This window comes from Mytilus californianus, unplaced genomic scaffold, assembly GCF_021869535.1.
Source record: "Mytilus californianus isolate M0D057914Y unplaced genomic scaffold, xbMytCali1.0.p SCAF_4, whole genome shotgun sequence".
Classification (NCBI taxonomy): Eukaryota; Metazoa; Mollusca; class Bivalvia; order Mytilida; family Mytilidae; genus Mytilus; species Mytilus californianus.
In genome coordinates this window covers 103,108,406-103,123,980 of record NW_026262690.1, presented here as the reverse complement: position 1 = coordinate 103,123,980, position 15,575 = coordinate 103,108,406, and the positions used below count along the sequence as shown (strand labels likewise).

Sequence of the window (15,575 nt, the reverse complement as noted above, 5' to 3'; positions counted from 1 at the left end):
TGGACATGGTCAGTTGTGCACATTCTGCGAAACATATATTCTGTATTGTAACTGTAACACTCTTTGTACATAAGTCTTCTAATTAACTTTCTTATAAAATTTTAACTCTTAATTATATATAGATTACTTCGTTAACTTTATGACAAGATTTGTTTTTTACCTTGTTCCATCAGGATGTTGGAGATTTGTTAGAAGACCTGAAATAAAAACGTGTGCTGATTCAACATTTGAATATTTTATCCGAAAGTCTAACGGGAGCTGGAGGACAATCAGATTGTTATATGTTTTCGAACACCTTTAACAGCTGAATATCCTGTGAATATACTGTCAAAAAAAGGTCTGTAAAACATTTAAGGACATTTGATTTTAAATTATACATAATCCGAGTCAATATGCTTACTTTGTCATCAAATTTTGCTTTCTTCCCTTTGTGCTAGATTTTTTGTTTAGATACCTTTCCGATTCTGTATGACTTGAACATATTAAATGTTAGTTCACATCATGGTGTGTTACAATGTTCGATGAAACACCTATGATATATGATACCAGTAAAGCTATAACAACCCCAAATCTACGACACAAATAATGCCAACATGTTGAATAAATTCAGATTTCTTTGTTTGTTAGATTTTTTTTTAGGAACGTGGGTTTTTTTTTCTCACAAAAGTTATCATTTTTCTTAAAGAGTGGCCTTTATTCGATTATAAGATTCTTGCATTATCAAAAAAGTATAACAAAAATACCGAACTCCAATGTAAATCAAGGAAGTTGTTAATCTTTTTTTGTTTTATATTTTGTTTTCCTTAAAACTTATCCCTTTTAAATTTATTTATAAGATCCTTACATTATCATGGAAGTTGTTAATCTTTTTAAATCTACAAATTCATAAATAGAATAATTCCAAAGAATAGTGTAACTGAGCTTCAGTTTAATTTTACTTTACGTAATGAACTTCTGATTTGAAATAAAACCACCAATCTCCTTATTTTCATATTATACTACAGCAAATGAACAGATGCTTACTTGTTGCTCCATTAGCAGCAAGCTGTGCTCCTTGCTGTAAAGCTTGATTCACAAGATCTGTTCCTTGTTGAGCAGCAGCTTGTCCTACTTGTTTGAATGTTTCTGTAAATGTGTTCCCGAGAGCTTTCAGCTGTTCATTAAGTTTATCAAGAACTCCTTGAAATGTGTCCTTTAAGAATCTTTTCCTGCAGTAATAAAATGAAACCTTATATTTCAGTATCAGTATATATGTGTTACGGACGAAAATATACTGCATTTATTAATATCTGAGACATTATCAGCCAAGTAAAACAGAAAATAATTACTAAATTTTATAGAGTCCATTTTTTGTCAAATAACATGGGAAAAATGGAGCAGAAAGTTTTATATCACCTTGGCGAATACAACATTTTACAGTTCTAAAGTTTCCATTACAAAGTCACCCAAGTTCCAACTACTTCAAACTTTTTTGAAGAAGTAGTGCATGTATAAAGTATTGAGATATATAAACAGGTTAGGTCAGCATAAGTTCTATTGTAATTTTACACACAAGTCGCCAACAAATACAACTTTTCTAAAAACGTAGTCTCTCTATGCGATTACCATGTTTATTTAACTATTTATTATTTAAGTTAAACATGTAATGCATGCTATAATTGTTAGGCAGGGTCACCAGCTTTTTTAATGTTTTCAGAATTCAGGAGCTTCGGTAGAAGATTTTTATATAAAACAAATCAATATTTGCACTAAATATTCAATTTTCTAGGTTTATAATACATACTTAACATTACTGTGCTTGACTTACCATGTTTTAAGTGAACTTATCAACTCTGTTTCAATTACTATTCATAATTATTTTTTCGTATGATAGTAAAAAAATGAATTGTATCATATTTGATAAATTCACACAAATCAAGACAAGACAAGTCTAGTGGTGTTAAATATGTGGTATAAAAGTACAAGATTGAATACTCAGAGCAAACAGTGAGAAAAAAAATCCTGTACCCAGGCGACTGTGGTTCATACAGATATTCAATTAGACCTTATTCAATAGAGCTCTCTATAATAATAGGTAAGCAATGGGGATCCGGAATTATATATTTTATAGGTTTCTATATATAAAAACAACTATAGAAACACTGTACAGCCTTCAACAATGAGCAAAACCCATACCTTAATGTAAACTATACAAGTCACCAGCAATTCAAAATAGAAAGCCAACGGCCTAATGCATGCAAAAATAACAAGAGAAGAACAAATAAAGATAGCAACAAACGACCACTACTGAATTATAAGCTTTTCGCTTGTTACAGACTCATAACAAATTTTTGGCGGGGTTGATGATCTTTGTTAGTATTCAATCCCCAATAAAATGAGACACTGGTGCAACTGCATAACACAAGAACAAACAATAAAAATGATTAAAAATCTCTACTCAATAGATCGGACTAGACACACAAAAAACCCTAACAAACGGACTAAAACAGAGCGCACCGATTTAAGAGTACTCGCAGATACTGAAACTTACTCACAGTTATATCTGTTTCTATGACAATTCAAAGTCTATAGCATCTGATTAATTAAATGTACTATGTTATAACTTACAAAACCAAATATTTTGTCTTATGTATATACTATACATCTTTCTAATTAAAGAAAGCTAGTCTTTTTAATAAAAGACAAATAGTCGCATGAACATGTATGAAATGCTGTGGATTAATAATTATAAAGTCTGTTTTTCAAAAAAGAGATAGCAATGATACATTACTATAAAATGTTCAACTTTAAAATGGTTTCATAATAGTGCTATGATAATGTTCATCTTCATATTCATATACTCAGTAAATTGCAGCAATGTCACATTGTCAATTGTAGCGTATTGATCTTCTGTTCTCATCCGTTATTCAGCAAAATGTAACTCCATTCATTGTTCACAATACCAGAAATTATCCTTCTTACCGACATTAACTTGACAGTATATATACAATACTGCGTTCTGACAAGATTTGATTTTTACCTTGTTCCATCAGGATTTTGGAGGTTTGTCAAGAGATCTGAAACAAAATAATTATATCTGATTCAACGTTTATGTAACTTCTTTCGACGAAAGTGTGAAAGAAAATTTTTAACTGGAAGGTGTCGTGTTTTGTGTAAATTTTTGTGTTTTTCTTTAATTGCTAATGTGAGTAGATGTGACAAATACAATTATCCAACCTCTTAACTGAGTTATTAAACACAAAGAATTATTCTCCTGTTTTTTATTGTTTAATAGTTTGATTTTTTTGAAAATGAATAAAATCATTACAACGAATAGTAGTACATTATAATAAAATATTTCCAACAGAAAATTTCTAGGTTGCATTTCTGTAAATATCAACAATGCAGTTTCCCATAGGAACTCCTTTTACGGCTAAAACTGTACCACTTTTACTATGAAGTTTTGAAAAAAAATATTTATAGGGCTGTGCGGCATATTTTCAACATTTATAAGAGTTTAAACTTACATTAAAATTCTGTACTACCCCTACCTTGACTCAATTTGACCGATATGAATATGTATATTTACTGGTAACATTCCCAAGTTATGTCTCTACGAGAAACATAGAGATCATATCTGGGAACCAGTACGTAAACAAAATTAATTATCTATGAATATTATATATCTCCCCAAAAGAGGGTGGTTTGAGAAAAAGCTGTATTTACAAAATGCAACCTATACTAACATTTATTCAATTAGAAAACCCTCTAAAAACACTTTTTCTCAAAACAATACTTATTTATCAGAATTATAGACTTAAAACAATTACTGCATATACTCTAAGTTTTCTTTTACAGTACATTTTATACCCCCACCCCTGTTTCAATTTTTTAAAGAATTTGAAAGCAAGACTTTAATTATCGCCAGCTTACCCTATGTGCATGTTTTCTGGCATGAAATGTCTAGAACCTGTTTTAAACTATTCTGATAACAAATTGAAAGCATTTCAGAATACTATAAATGTAATGTTTAGCAGTTAATCATTCTAACATTCAAGATTATATAAAATATCAAATCCTGCCTCTGGTCTCCAGTCCACATCTTACTGTATACCTATTTGTCAATGAAAGTTCACTATTTCTGCCTCAAGTGGTCAGTTTAGAAATCTTGTCACAACAGTATCATCTCTAACCATATATCTAACATAATTTAGCTAAGATATGAACTAGAAGTGTTTAAACAAAGCCGTATTTGCAAAAGTTGTATGTATGAAGATACCAGTCTGATGTATGAATTCACTAAAAGTTTAATAGAAATGACTGCTAACATCTGATTTTTGCATAACTTCCAAGCACAGTTATTGTTTTCTATACAAAAGACCTTTAAAATAATAAAATCATAGCATTTACAAGTTAACTTATTTGTTTTATGACCCAGGGGTAGGCATTTTTTCTCTGTTTTTGCCTCTGGGGCCTCAAATTTCCTAAATTATCCTGCTGTTTCTAGCAATATGGAATATTTAGTACATATTTAGGATAGATAAGAACATACTATTGTAAGTTTTATTGAGGTATTTTTGTATTTCTAGCTTGTATTTTTTATGCCTCGGTCACAAAAAAGCACATTTAGGTGTTACGGCTTACTTTTGGGTTATCAACAGGACAAAAACACCCCACCAATAATATTCAGGAAGGATCTATGAGTTTCAATGACTGCGAAGAGTAAATATAAGCACTTCTAAACAATTTAAATTACAAATATGCATATATTATGAATTTATTTTGCATTCAAGGCTTTAAGTAAACTATGCATACTGTAAACAGTGAATTTATGCTGAATCATCATAGTTAAGGCCCAGGATTTTCTCAATCTTCATGAAATATTTATAAAACTTCATATTTGAGTTAATTTCATTAAAATCTCTGAGATAAACTAAATTTGGTGAAATTCTGTATGTTCTCTTTTTTCACCCAACATAGGTTGCAATTCTGTAAATATCAACAATGCAATTTCCCATAGGAACTCCTTTTGCGGCTAAAAATGTACCACTTTTACAATGAAGTTTTGAAAAAAAATATATCCTAGAATGAAAAGTTCATATGCACTACTATTTTTTTCAAAGGTCAAAATATAGGGCTGTGCGGCATATTTTCAACATTTATATGGCCCGAACTTCTGAGAGTTTAAACTTACAATAAAATTCTGTACTATCCCTACTTTGACTCAAGGTTACCCACAGATTTCAATTTGACCGATATGCATATGTATATTTATTGGTAACATTCCCAAGTTATGTCTCTACGAGATGAAACATAGAATCATATCTGGGAGCCAGTACGTAAATAAAATTAATTATCTACGAATATTATATATCTCCCCAAACGAGGCGTAGTTTGAGAAACAGCTGTATTTACATAGTGCAACCTCTACCAGTGAAGTTAAACAAAAATCTCCAAAAGTGTTTCAAAGTGGAACGATTTAAAACAAAGTTAAAATAAATATATTCGTAACAAGCATATGACATATTTTCAAAATGTGATGTTTTCATCAAGCAATGGTAACGACCAATTTCATATCTGCATTTCCATATTTCTCATGTCAAACAAAGTCCCCTGACGGAGCCAGCAACGTTTGGCCCATTAGAATAAACCTATCAGCAGCCGATCTTTACCAAGCCAAATAAATTTGTCTTTTTTTCTCGATTCGATAATCAAATGAATGTATTTCCAATACATACTCAATAAAATTTTGTGAGTGTACTGCTGGACGTATATAGGAATTAGTCGTTTTAAAGGTGTAAATTTTCACATATGATAAAAAATTATTCTGAGTGTTCACAACTTTAGATATGATGTAATTGTTACATTCTACTAACCGTTTTAGGTGGAGTGTCTTTGAAATCTTTGAAATTTGAATTTCATTTTAGACAAAAACAAGTGTAAATCGGCATATTTTAAAATTTAAATATGTCCAACTAGAACTGCATAAGAATATCAATTAAATATTCTTAAAAAATGTAAAGGTTTACAATGTAAGAATGTTAATCGCAGCTTAACGCTGCATGGAATCTCTCATAAATACCTTAGAACCCCTACGTATTCCTAAAGATAATATTAATGCACATGATACTTCTGCTTATTGCCTGAAACAATGTTACAAGCGCCAATATGCATTTATATAAAACATTGAAACAGATCTTTTGAATATTTTAAGGTAGGATGTTATCCTTAACATAACGCATGTATGGAACATTGCGATATCCCAAGCCATTATCAGATCTTGGATATTTCTCTAGTATTGGACTTCTGATAAAAAAAGACGTTTACTTGTAGCTCCATTTGCAGCAAGTTGTGCTCCTTGTTGTAAAGCTTGGTTCAAAAGATCTGTCCCTGATTGAGCAGCAGATTGTCCTACTTGTTTGAATGTTTCTCCAAATGTTTGTCCAAGAGCATTTAGTTGTTCTTTAAGCTTGTCCAAGACGCCCTGGAATGTGTCTTTCAGGAATCTTTTCCTGGTGTGGAAAATACAAGTTTTCAGAAATTCTTTAAGCCATGGGTAACATCTGTATCGGCGAACAAGATTTTGCATTTGAGTATGAAGATATGGACAACACAGAAGCGTTTGTATCAATACAGACATGATTTTATTTAAAAATGAAAAATAATCTTCCATGAAAGTTCACCCATTTAAGATAGAATGTCAGCTTCTCTCTTAAAATGATTGGATTTGTATGTGCACTTGATTTTTGTTTTACAAATTGTCTGTTGAAGCATTTTGTACAAATGAATTGTTTGACAATTGAAGAATTGATTAATGTTTTTATCTAGCAATTTTCATATAATTATAATAACACAATTTTAAATGAAGCACTACCTTGTTCCGTCCTTGGCTGCTGCTTGTTGAAGGTTGGTTAGAAGACCTGTAAGAAAGAAATTTGTAAAAGTTTAGCTGAGGTTTTATTTATCGTGTTCATGTTATGATCCTTTACTATTTATTCCACCATTAGCATCATATGTTGCTTTTCAGATACTGGAGGTTAAATACCATCAATACAAAACAATTATCAGGCATTTCTTGCAGTAGTTCAAGAAATGAACAATAAGTACCTTGTTCAGTCCTGCGAATTAATGTAAATACTGAATCCTGGAAAATTTTCGGTCAATTAACGTAATGGTTTTCTTTTTAAAACGTTGTTATTTTGCCTGTTTAGTTTCAATTTTTAGCATGATTCACAGGACATTTGCTTGTCTATTCTTTTATTCAGGATAAACTTCATATGATATCAGAATTTGAACAATTTATCTCGGAATTGTCCCAGTGCATGATTATACTTAAAGAAATACTTGTTATAAACGAAAAAAATATCGAAAACTATGTATCATTATTGACAAATTGCTGGAATTATTAAATCATCTTATATAACCTTAGTTTCAGCACCCTATAAAAGGCCGATAAAAATAAAATTAGAAACACGATTTTGAAATAAACAAAAATGTGATGAGTCAATACAAACATCAATTCAGACAACCCAATTTGATGCAGACAAGCAATTGCAGAATATAGAGACATAATTGATATAGCTGTACAATGTTATCTGTTTGTGAACTTTTTCTATTCATTTGTGTCGTAAAGTGGCCATTGACGAAAAATGACAAACTTTTAATCTATTACATGATTGTTAAAATTCTTTTTTTTAACTTCTAAGAAAGTTGCATTAAATTTTATCGTTTGAGCATTTCAGAATAAGTTGTACCTGTTGCTCCGTTAGCTGCTAATTGTGTTCCTTGTTGTAAAGCTTGGTTTAATAGATCTGTTCCTTGTTGTGCAGCAGCCTGCCCGACCTGCTTAAAAGTTTCTCCAAAGGTTTCACCCAAAGCATGGAGTTGCAACTTCAGTTGATCCAAGACACCTTGAAATGTATCTTTTAAGAACCTTTTTCTGTAAATTTCTAAATCAATTTATCTTTGGACACATTGGAAAAAAAATGTTTTCTAAAAAAAAATGAACGATATAGATTTCTGCGTGCACGTCACATGTTTCTTGTTTAAACTTCTTCTGATTCTGTATAGATAACAAAATTGGAATGGATAAATAAAAATCATTGGAGATAACAAAATCCAAAAGATGGATGCTACTCCCTAAGTGACACCCTTATAGTGTGTTACTACGGTAGAATTAGATAAGTTAAAGTCGATGATAAGGGTTCATACCACAGTGCGGATTGCGAATTGTTTGTCTATTATATATCCAATATTAAAAGCCTCGTATTGATAATTCATCCAATCTATTTTATATCAATATACAATAACTAGATGTGTTTTGATTGCCAATAAGACAGCTATCCACAGGAGACTAAATAAAGTAGATATATGTTTCAAAAATGAAGAAATATACATAACCTTTTTCCGTGAAGATATATACATTACCTTGTTCCGTCGGGATGTTGAAGGTTAGTCAGAAGATCTAAATGACAATAAAAAAAATCGGTTACATCTTAATATTTCTGTATTGTCATTTTAACATCAGATACAAAAGGTATATAAACTAATACTAAAGTGTATTGATAGTTTTTTTAAGTTATCATACATTATTTGGACGTTTTCTTATGTTGTGAACTATATGAGTCAATTTATTGACAAAATTTAATGCTAACGCTTACTTGTTGCCCCATTTGCAGCAAGCTGTGCTCCTTGTTGTAAAGCTTGATTCAAAAGATCTGTTCCTTGTTGAGCAGCAGCTTGTCCAACTTGTTTAAATGTTTCTGTAAATGTTTGTCCAAGGGCATTTAGTTGTTCTTGAAGCTTGCCCAAAACGCCTTGGAATGTGTCTTTTAAGAATCTTTTGCTGAAAAAAGTCATCTGTAATCTTTAGTTGATAGAATATTAAATGAAATACTAAGGGCCATAAAATATCATATTAAAAGATGAAATGAAAAAGTTAAACAGATGCAACAACAACAGTCCACAAACCATTGAATAGAAGACGATAAAACGGTCAATACATAAGTTGATTTAGACTATTTCAACAAATTCGTTATCACTAATTTGATTCGTGATGACGATTTTGATGCATGATCACAATAAGTTGAATTCGTAATCTGGAATTTAAATTATATTTCTGGGAGGTCCTAAATTGGTTACCGTAGATGATATACTCTTAAATACTCTCAAAACAATGCAACTACATTTTATGTTTTTAGATAGGTCTACAAGCATTATTTTCTTGTAGTTTCATGCAATTAAACTCAATTTGATACCTTTCCCAAATTGAAACATTTTTTTTTAAATCCCGTATATCAAATTGATTACACTGAAAAAAAACTTAAAAACCGACAAATATGTTCTAAAGTGTATCACTCGTCTAAAACAAAACCCCAAGACGTCCTTCAATAATGCAGATGTTCGTGTTTTGTTTTAAGTTATAATGTCAAAAAGGCGAAACATACTAGTGTGATATTTTATTTCGATGTAAACCTCTTTGACGCCGTTACGTAAAAACGTTTTTTAAAAGTAAATAAATGATTGCAAGTGTACAATTCATTGAAAGAACTGCCAACTGGTAACATAAGCCTATTACCTTGCTGTTGTTCTATTAGGATGTGCAAGATTAGTCAACAAATCTGAAAAAAGAATGTATTTCTGTAAATACTGAATATTACTGCCTATAAGGATATGTTATGGTACTAAAGAATTAACAAGAATGCACACGCTGAAATGTCTCGCCTTCTTTACTAATCATTGATATTATGTTGATAGTCCTAAATATAAAGCTTTATTACAACTGTCACATAAACTTAACATTAACCAAGTAAACTAAACATTGACCAATGAACCATGAAAATGAGGTCAAGGTCAGATGAACCATGCTAGGCAGGCATGTACAGCTAACAACTCTTCCATACAACAAATATAGTTGACCTATTGCTTAAAGTTTAAGAAAAACAGACCAAAACACAAAAACTTAACACTGAGCAATGAACCTTGAAAATGAGGTCAAGGTCAAATAAAACCTGCGTAACTGACATATAGATCATAAAATATTTCCATACACCAAATATAGTTGAACTATTGCATATAGTATTAGAAAAAAAGACCAAAACTCAAAAACTTAACTTTGACCACTGAACCATGAAAATGAGGTCAAGGTAAGATGACACCTGCCAGCTAGACATGTACACCTTACAATCATTCCATACACCAAATATAGCTGACCTATTGCATGCAGTATTAGAAAGAAAGACCAAAACTCAAAAACTTAACTTTGACCACTGAACCATGAAAATGAGGTCAAGGTCAGATGACACCTGCCAGCTAGACATGTACACCTTACAATCATTCCATACACCAAATATAGTAGACCTATTGCATACAGTATAAGAAAAACAGACCAAAACACAAAAACTTAACTATAACCACTGAACCATGAAAATGAGGTCAAGGTCAGATGACACCTGCCAGTTGGACATGTACACCTTACAGTCCTTCCATACACCGAATATACTAGACCTATTGCTTATAGTATCTGAGATATGGACTTGACCACGAAAACTTAACCTTGTTCACTGATCCATGAAATGAGGTCGAGGTCAAGTGAAAACTGTCTGACGGGCATGAGGACCTTGCAAGGTACGCACATACCAAATATAGTTATCCTATTACTTATAATAAGAGAGAATTTAACATTACAAAAAATCTGAACTTTTTTTTCAAGTAGTCACTGAACCATGAAAATGAGGTCAAGGACATTGGACATGTGACTGACGGAAACTTCGTAACATGAGGCATCCATATACAAAGTATGAAGCATCCAGGTCTTCCATCTTCTAAAATATAAAGCTTTTAAGAAGTTAGCTAACGCCGCCGCCGCCGCCGCCGCCGCCGTAGCCGCCGCCGCCGCCGCCGCCGTAGCCGCCGCCGCCGCCGCCGGATCGCTATCCCTATGTCGAGCTTTCTGCGACAAAAGTCGCAGGCTCGACAAAAATGTATTACCCTCCAATATGTATCTAGAAGTAGAAAAATACAAGCAACCAGCAACCGCGGGAAACACAAAACAATAAAACGGAACTTTTACATCATGGTTCAAACACAAAAATTATGTATCAATTTCAACTTCTTTGACATCCAAACATAGTTAAGTAATTGTCTAAACTTAGAATGAACATAAACAATAAAAGAGAATCGAAGACTGTCGAAACGATAAAAATGATAATGCTTAAAGGTCAGGGGGAATCAAGATGAAAAATCAGTACTAAGAGTTCACCTGTACGAACAGATAAGTAACAAACAATATCGATGAACTAACTAAAGTTTTGGTTCCAGACACTTTAAGCAGATGCATAACAAAACAGGTTCGAATTTGTCAAAAAATACAATAACGGTCGCCTCCGTAGTTGACATCTTTTTCTTCTATTTTTTTTTTTTTTTTGAAAAGTCCTCATCATATTTTGCACACATTTCTATTAAGAACATTGTTCAGTTGTTTGCATTCGAGCATTTTTGGATTTCAAATGATATATCTGAAAAAATTGTATAATTGCCATCTTGGTATCCTTTCATCGGACGTAAACCATGGAACAAATTTATTTGAAGGTATTCTTTTTTATCTATGTAGGGTCTATTTTGGTATATAGTACTGTCTCTGTTTGACGTAAACCCCATATCTCTTATTATTCATATCTTTAATTAAAGAGGGGAAAATTACAATAACTAACAGTTGCTGAACCATATTTTATATTTTATAAATAACCACAGTCAAGTGGTTGGAGAAAACAGCGGGTAAAGTTTCAAGCTAAATAATACTGTATAGGAAAATTGTGTTCAAATTTGGCTACAAGAGAGATTTTACTAGCAATGCAGCGGTATAAGTTCTTTCCTGGATTAAACTTAATATAATCAGGCAATGCATTTGTATTAACACGAGCCTACTACTTGGCGACAAAATCTTTAAATATTTGTTATCATGCTCTTACTATTCAAGTTAACAAGTTAATAAGGCTATAAACAAATGTGGTATGCACTAAATCTAGCAAACACAGGGTCGACTCAAATCGATCTCTGCTTACTCATTGCATTTTTAAAGTTATATGAATTTCAAAGTAAAAGAATGTGACTTGCGATGAAGTTGACCTTGTGTGCAAGATGTTCTTTTTGGATGAAGAACAAGAAGACGAAAGATTATAAACTCTTACTAAGATTGTTTCAATTTCAAAAAAAATATATTTTTTTTATCATTTCTATAACATTAAAATAAATGGAAAATAAAAAGACAAAACTTTTATCTGTACGGGTTGAATACTAGTAATAGAAATAGACAATTTATTTATGTTTAAAATTGTAAGCTATGGCAACCAAACGTTGTCAAACACACATACTAAAAGCTCCTTTCACTGCAAGATTTGTTCCTTGTTGTAAAGCCTGGTGTAATAAATCTGTCCCCTGCTGTGCAGCAGCTTGTCCAACTTGTTTAAAAGTTTCATTGAATGTTCCACCTAATGCATGCAACTGAAGTTTCAACTGTGCCAAAATGTGTTGTACGTCATCTTTCAGAAATCTCTTGCTAAAGAACAGAGTCTCAGATTAAGTACAAACCCTTCTTACAACAATAGAAATATTATGACTGTTCATAACAATATTTTTAAGTTCCAGCTTCAACAATTATGTTTTCGTATATAACAGCATGCTACATTCTTGAGTACCTTAACACTGTTGTTAAAATGAATTTCATTTTGAAATACTGACTAATACAATCATGATGTCAGAATAACCTCGCATGTTATCCAGTTAATTGGCAGAAAATGCCGTTTGAATGTTGCTTTAGAATATATATGTATAACCAAATATGATAAAAATGTGTTTTGTCAATAGAATATAGGAAGAAACGAAATATTTTTAAACAATTTTAACAATAAAAGTAGAGAATAACATACTTGATAGGCTGTCAAAAATTTTTGCGACCAATCATCAAATTTTAGATTAAAAACTTTGCTATTTGCAACGTTTGACAGTGTTAGCTAAATGAAACGTTAGAAAGTACTAAACACGTTATTTATTACCTTGGATCTTGATCTGTGTTGTGTTGGAGATTTGTTAGAAGATCTGAAAATATCGAACTTTGTTTAAATAGACTATCGCAAGGCGTCAATGCATTAATCTAAACCTAATATGTTGATTTCAAAGAAAACAGAAAAATACCCATAAAGAAAAAAAAACCAAACATGTTACTAGCATTTGTTTTGTTTTAATCACTTACTTGTTGCACCAGCTGCTGCAAGTTGTGTTGCTTGTTGTAAAGTCTGACTGAGTAAATCTGACCCGGACTGTGCTGCAGCCTGTCCAACTTGTTTAAATGTATCGGTAAAAGTATTTCCCAAGGCATGGAGTTGAACCTTCAGCTGATCTAATACACCCTGTAGTGTGTCCTTCAGGAATCTCTCCCTGAATGAGAATAACAGGTGAAGTAAATATGAACACTCGTGGTGAGAAAGGGGAGATGGTGTGGAGCTAGACACTAGGTTAATTTAAAAACTTTTAAATTCTAGGAAACGGATTAATATAAGTTAACAACTTGCTTCCGGATGCTATTAATTGCAAATGCGCTAATATGTGCATGCCAAATTATGTATATTATTCAACGTGAATTTTATTGATAAACTATGTTATCATTAAACGCTACAATTTAGAATAAATCTTAAATACTTTATTTATTTAATCAATTATTTCTTTTTCATTAGGTGATTGTTTGATTTTCAAGGGTATTCATGTATGTCAATGAAAACAGAAAAGAGTCAAATGACACCTAGAGTTAAATATCATGTCTTACTCTTCCATAAAAGACACGTGTAAGTGAAATAAGCCATGCTCTTAATTGCATTATTTAAAAAAAAGCTGTGAATAAGTCTAACTCATCTACTAACAACTTAGTTTGTGTAAGCTGTTTTTATAATGTCCGGGTCTATGTCTAATCAGTAAATCTTTGACAGAGAGTTCATATCCATTTCGTACGTGCTTCTCAATTCTTCCTACGTGTTACGTATGGAAGAGAACGGATAAGATCTCTGCGTCTGAGATTGCTCCGAAGTTGGCTTGTCCCGAAACATGTCAATTACCGTTTTTTTTTTATTACTTCGATTTTGTTAAATTCTCCAAATCAACCCCAGTCTAAAACAGTTGTGAATAAATTCTCCAAATCAACCCCAGTCTAAAACAGTTGTGAATAAATTCTCCAAATCAACCCCAGTCTAAAACAGTTGTGAATAAATTCTCCAAATCAACCCCAGTCTAAAATAGTTGTGAATAAATTCTCTAAATCAACCCCAGTCTAAAACAGTTGTGAATAAATTCTCCAAATCAACCCCAGTCTAAAACAGTTGTGAATAAACTCTCCAAATCAACCCCAGTCTAAAACAGTTGTGAATAAATTCTCAAAATCAACCCCAGTCTTAAACAGTTGTGAATAAATTCTCCAAATCAACCCCAGTCTAAAACAGTTGTGAATAAATTCTCCGAATCAACCCCAGTCTAAAACAGTTGTGAATAAATTCTCAAAATCAACCCCAGTCTAAAACAGTTGTGAATAAATTCTCAAAATCAACCCCAGTCTAAAACAGTTGTGAATAAATTCTCCGAATCAACCCCAGTCTAAAACAGTTGTGAATAAATTCTCCAAATCAACCCCAGTCTAAAACAGTTGTGAATAAATTCTCAAAATCAACCCCAGTCTAAAACAGTTGTGAATAAATTCTCAAAATCAACCCCAGTCTTAAACAGTTGTGAATAAATTCTCCAAATCAACCCCCAGTCTAAAACAGTTGTGAATAAATTCTCAAAATCAACCCCAGTCTTAAACAGTTGTGAATAAATTCTCCAAATCAACCCCAGTCTAAAACAGTTGTGAATAAATTCTCCAAATCAACCCCAGTCTAAAACAGTTGTGAATAAATTCTCCAAATCAACCCTAGTGTAAAACAGTTGTGAATAAATTCTCTAAATCAACCCCAGTCTAAAACAGTTGTGAATAAATTCTCTAAATCAACCCCCAGTCTAAAACAGTTGTGAATAAATTGAACAAGATAGTCAAAGATCTGTAGCAAATCCACTGAATGTTTAAAACATTGAGAGACAACAAACGACAACCACTGACGAGTTTTGTTGAGATATGCTTTGGCTGGGTTATAAATGTCTTAATGTTTTTGGTCATTTTGGCCATTTTGTGGTGATACAGATCTTTGAGAGTCCATGCAGCTTTTATGGATTCGGGCCGAGTTGAAACTTTACACTTCGCATAGATACTTAGTCTTGACGATTGTTGAAGATCGTATGCTGGCCTCGAGATGTCTTTTAAACTTAATCACAATAAATAATGCAACCTTCTTGTGAATAAAATAATAAAGTACATATCGTAGTAAACACTTACTCCTTTGTCGGTCTGGCATCAGCTGCTACCAGAAGGCAAGCCGTTAACAAAACCAGAATCTTCATTCTATTGTTGAGGCAAAATTCAGTGCATCATTATATCATTTGTAAACACGTTTGACTTGAGCTACTCATAATAATTTGTTTAAACAATTTCCCCTTGGAATTGATTTTGAATAAGAACA

The 15,575-nt window shown here is 32.1% G+C and overlaps 1 protein-coding gene across 1 annotated transcript in view; it reads right to left on the bottom strand.

The window, feature by feature from the left end:
- LOC127738924 (uncharacterized) overlaps window positions 1-15,575 on the bottom strand; it is a 28,167-nt gene that overhangs the window by 3,504 nt on the left and 9,088 nt on the right. Inside the window, exons 2-14 of the mRNA XM_052250418.1 lie at window positions 15,392-15,457; window positions 13,229-13,413; window positions 13,032-13,074; window positions 12,351-12,535; window positions 9,557-9,599; window positions 8,640-8,824; window positions 8,407-8,443; window positions 7,734-7,918; window positions 6,854-6,899; window positions 6,307-6,491; window positions 3,020-3,056; window positions 1,024-1,208; window positions 161-197 (exon numbers count right to left, since the gene is read on the bottom strand). Coding sequence (XP_052106378.1) covers window positions 161-197; window positions 1,024-1,208; window positions 3,020-3,056; window positions 6,307-6,491; window positions 6,854-6,899; window positions 7,734-7,918; window positions 8,407-8,443; window positions 8,640-8,824; window positions 9,557-9,599; window positions 12,351-12,535; window positions 13,032-13,074; window positions 13,229-13,413; window positions 15,392-15,456 — 1,418 coding nt within the window. The 5' untranslated portion in view covers window position 15,457. The remainder of the gene's footprint in view (window positions 1-160; window positions 198-1,023; window positions 1,209-3,019; window positions 3,057-6,306; window positions 6,492-6,853; window positions 6,900-7,733; window positions 7,919-8,406; window positions 8,444-8,639; window positions 8,825-9,556; window positions 9,600-12,350; window positions 12,536-13,031; window positions 13,075-13,228; window positions 13,414-15,391; window positions 15,458-15,575) is intronic.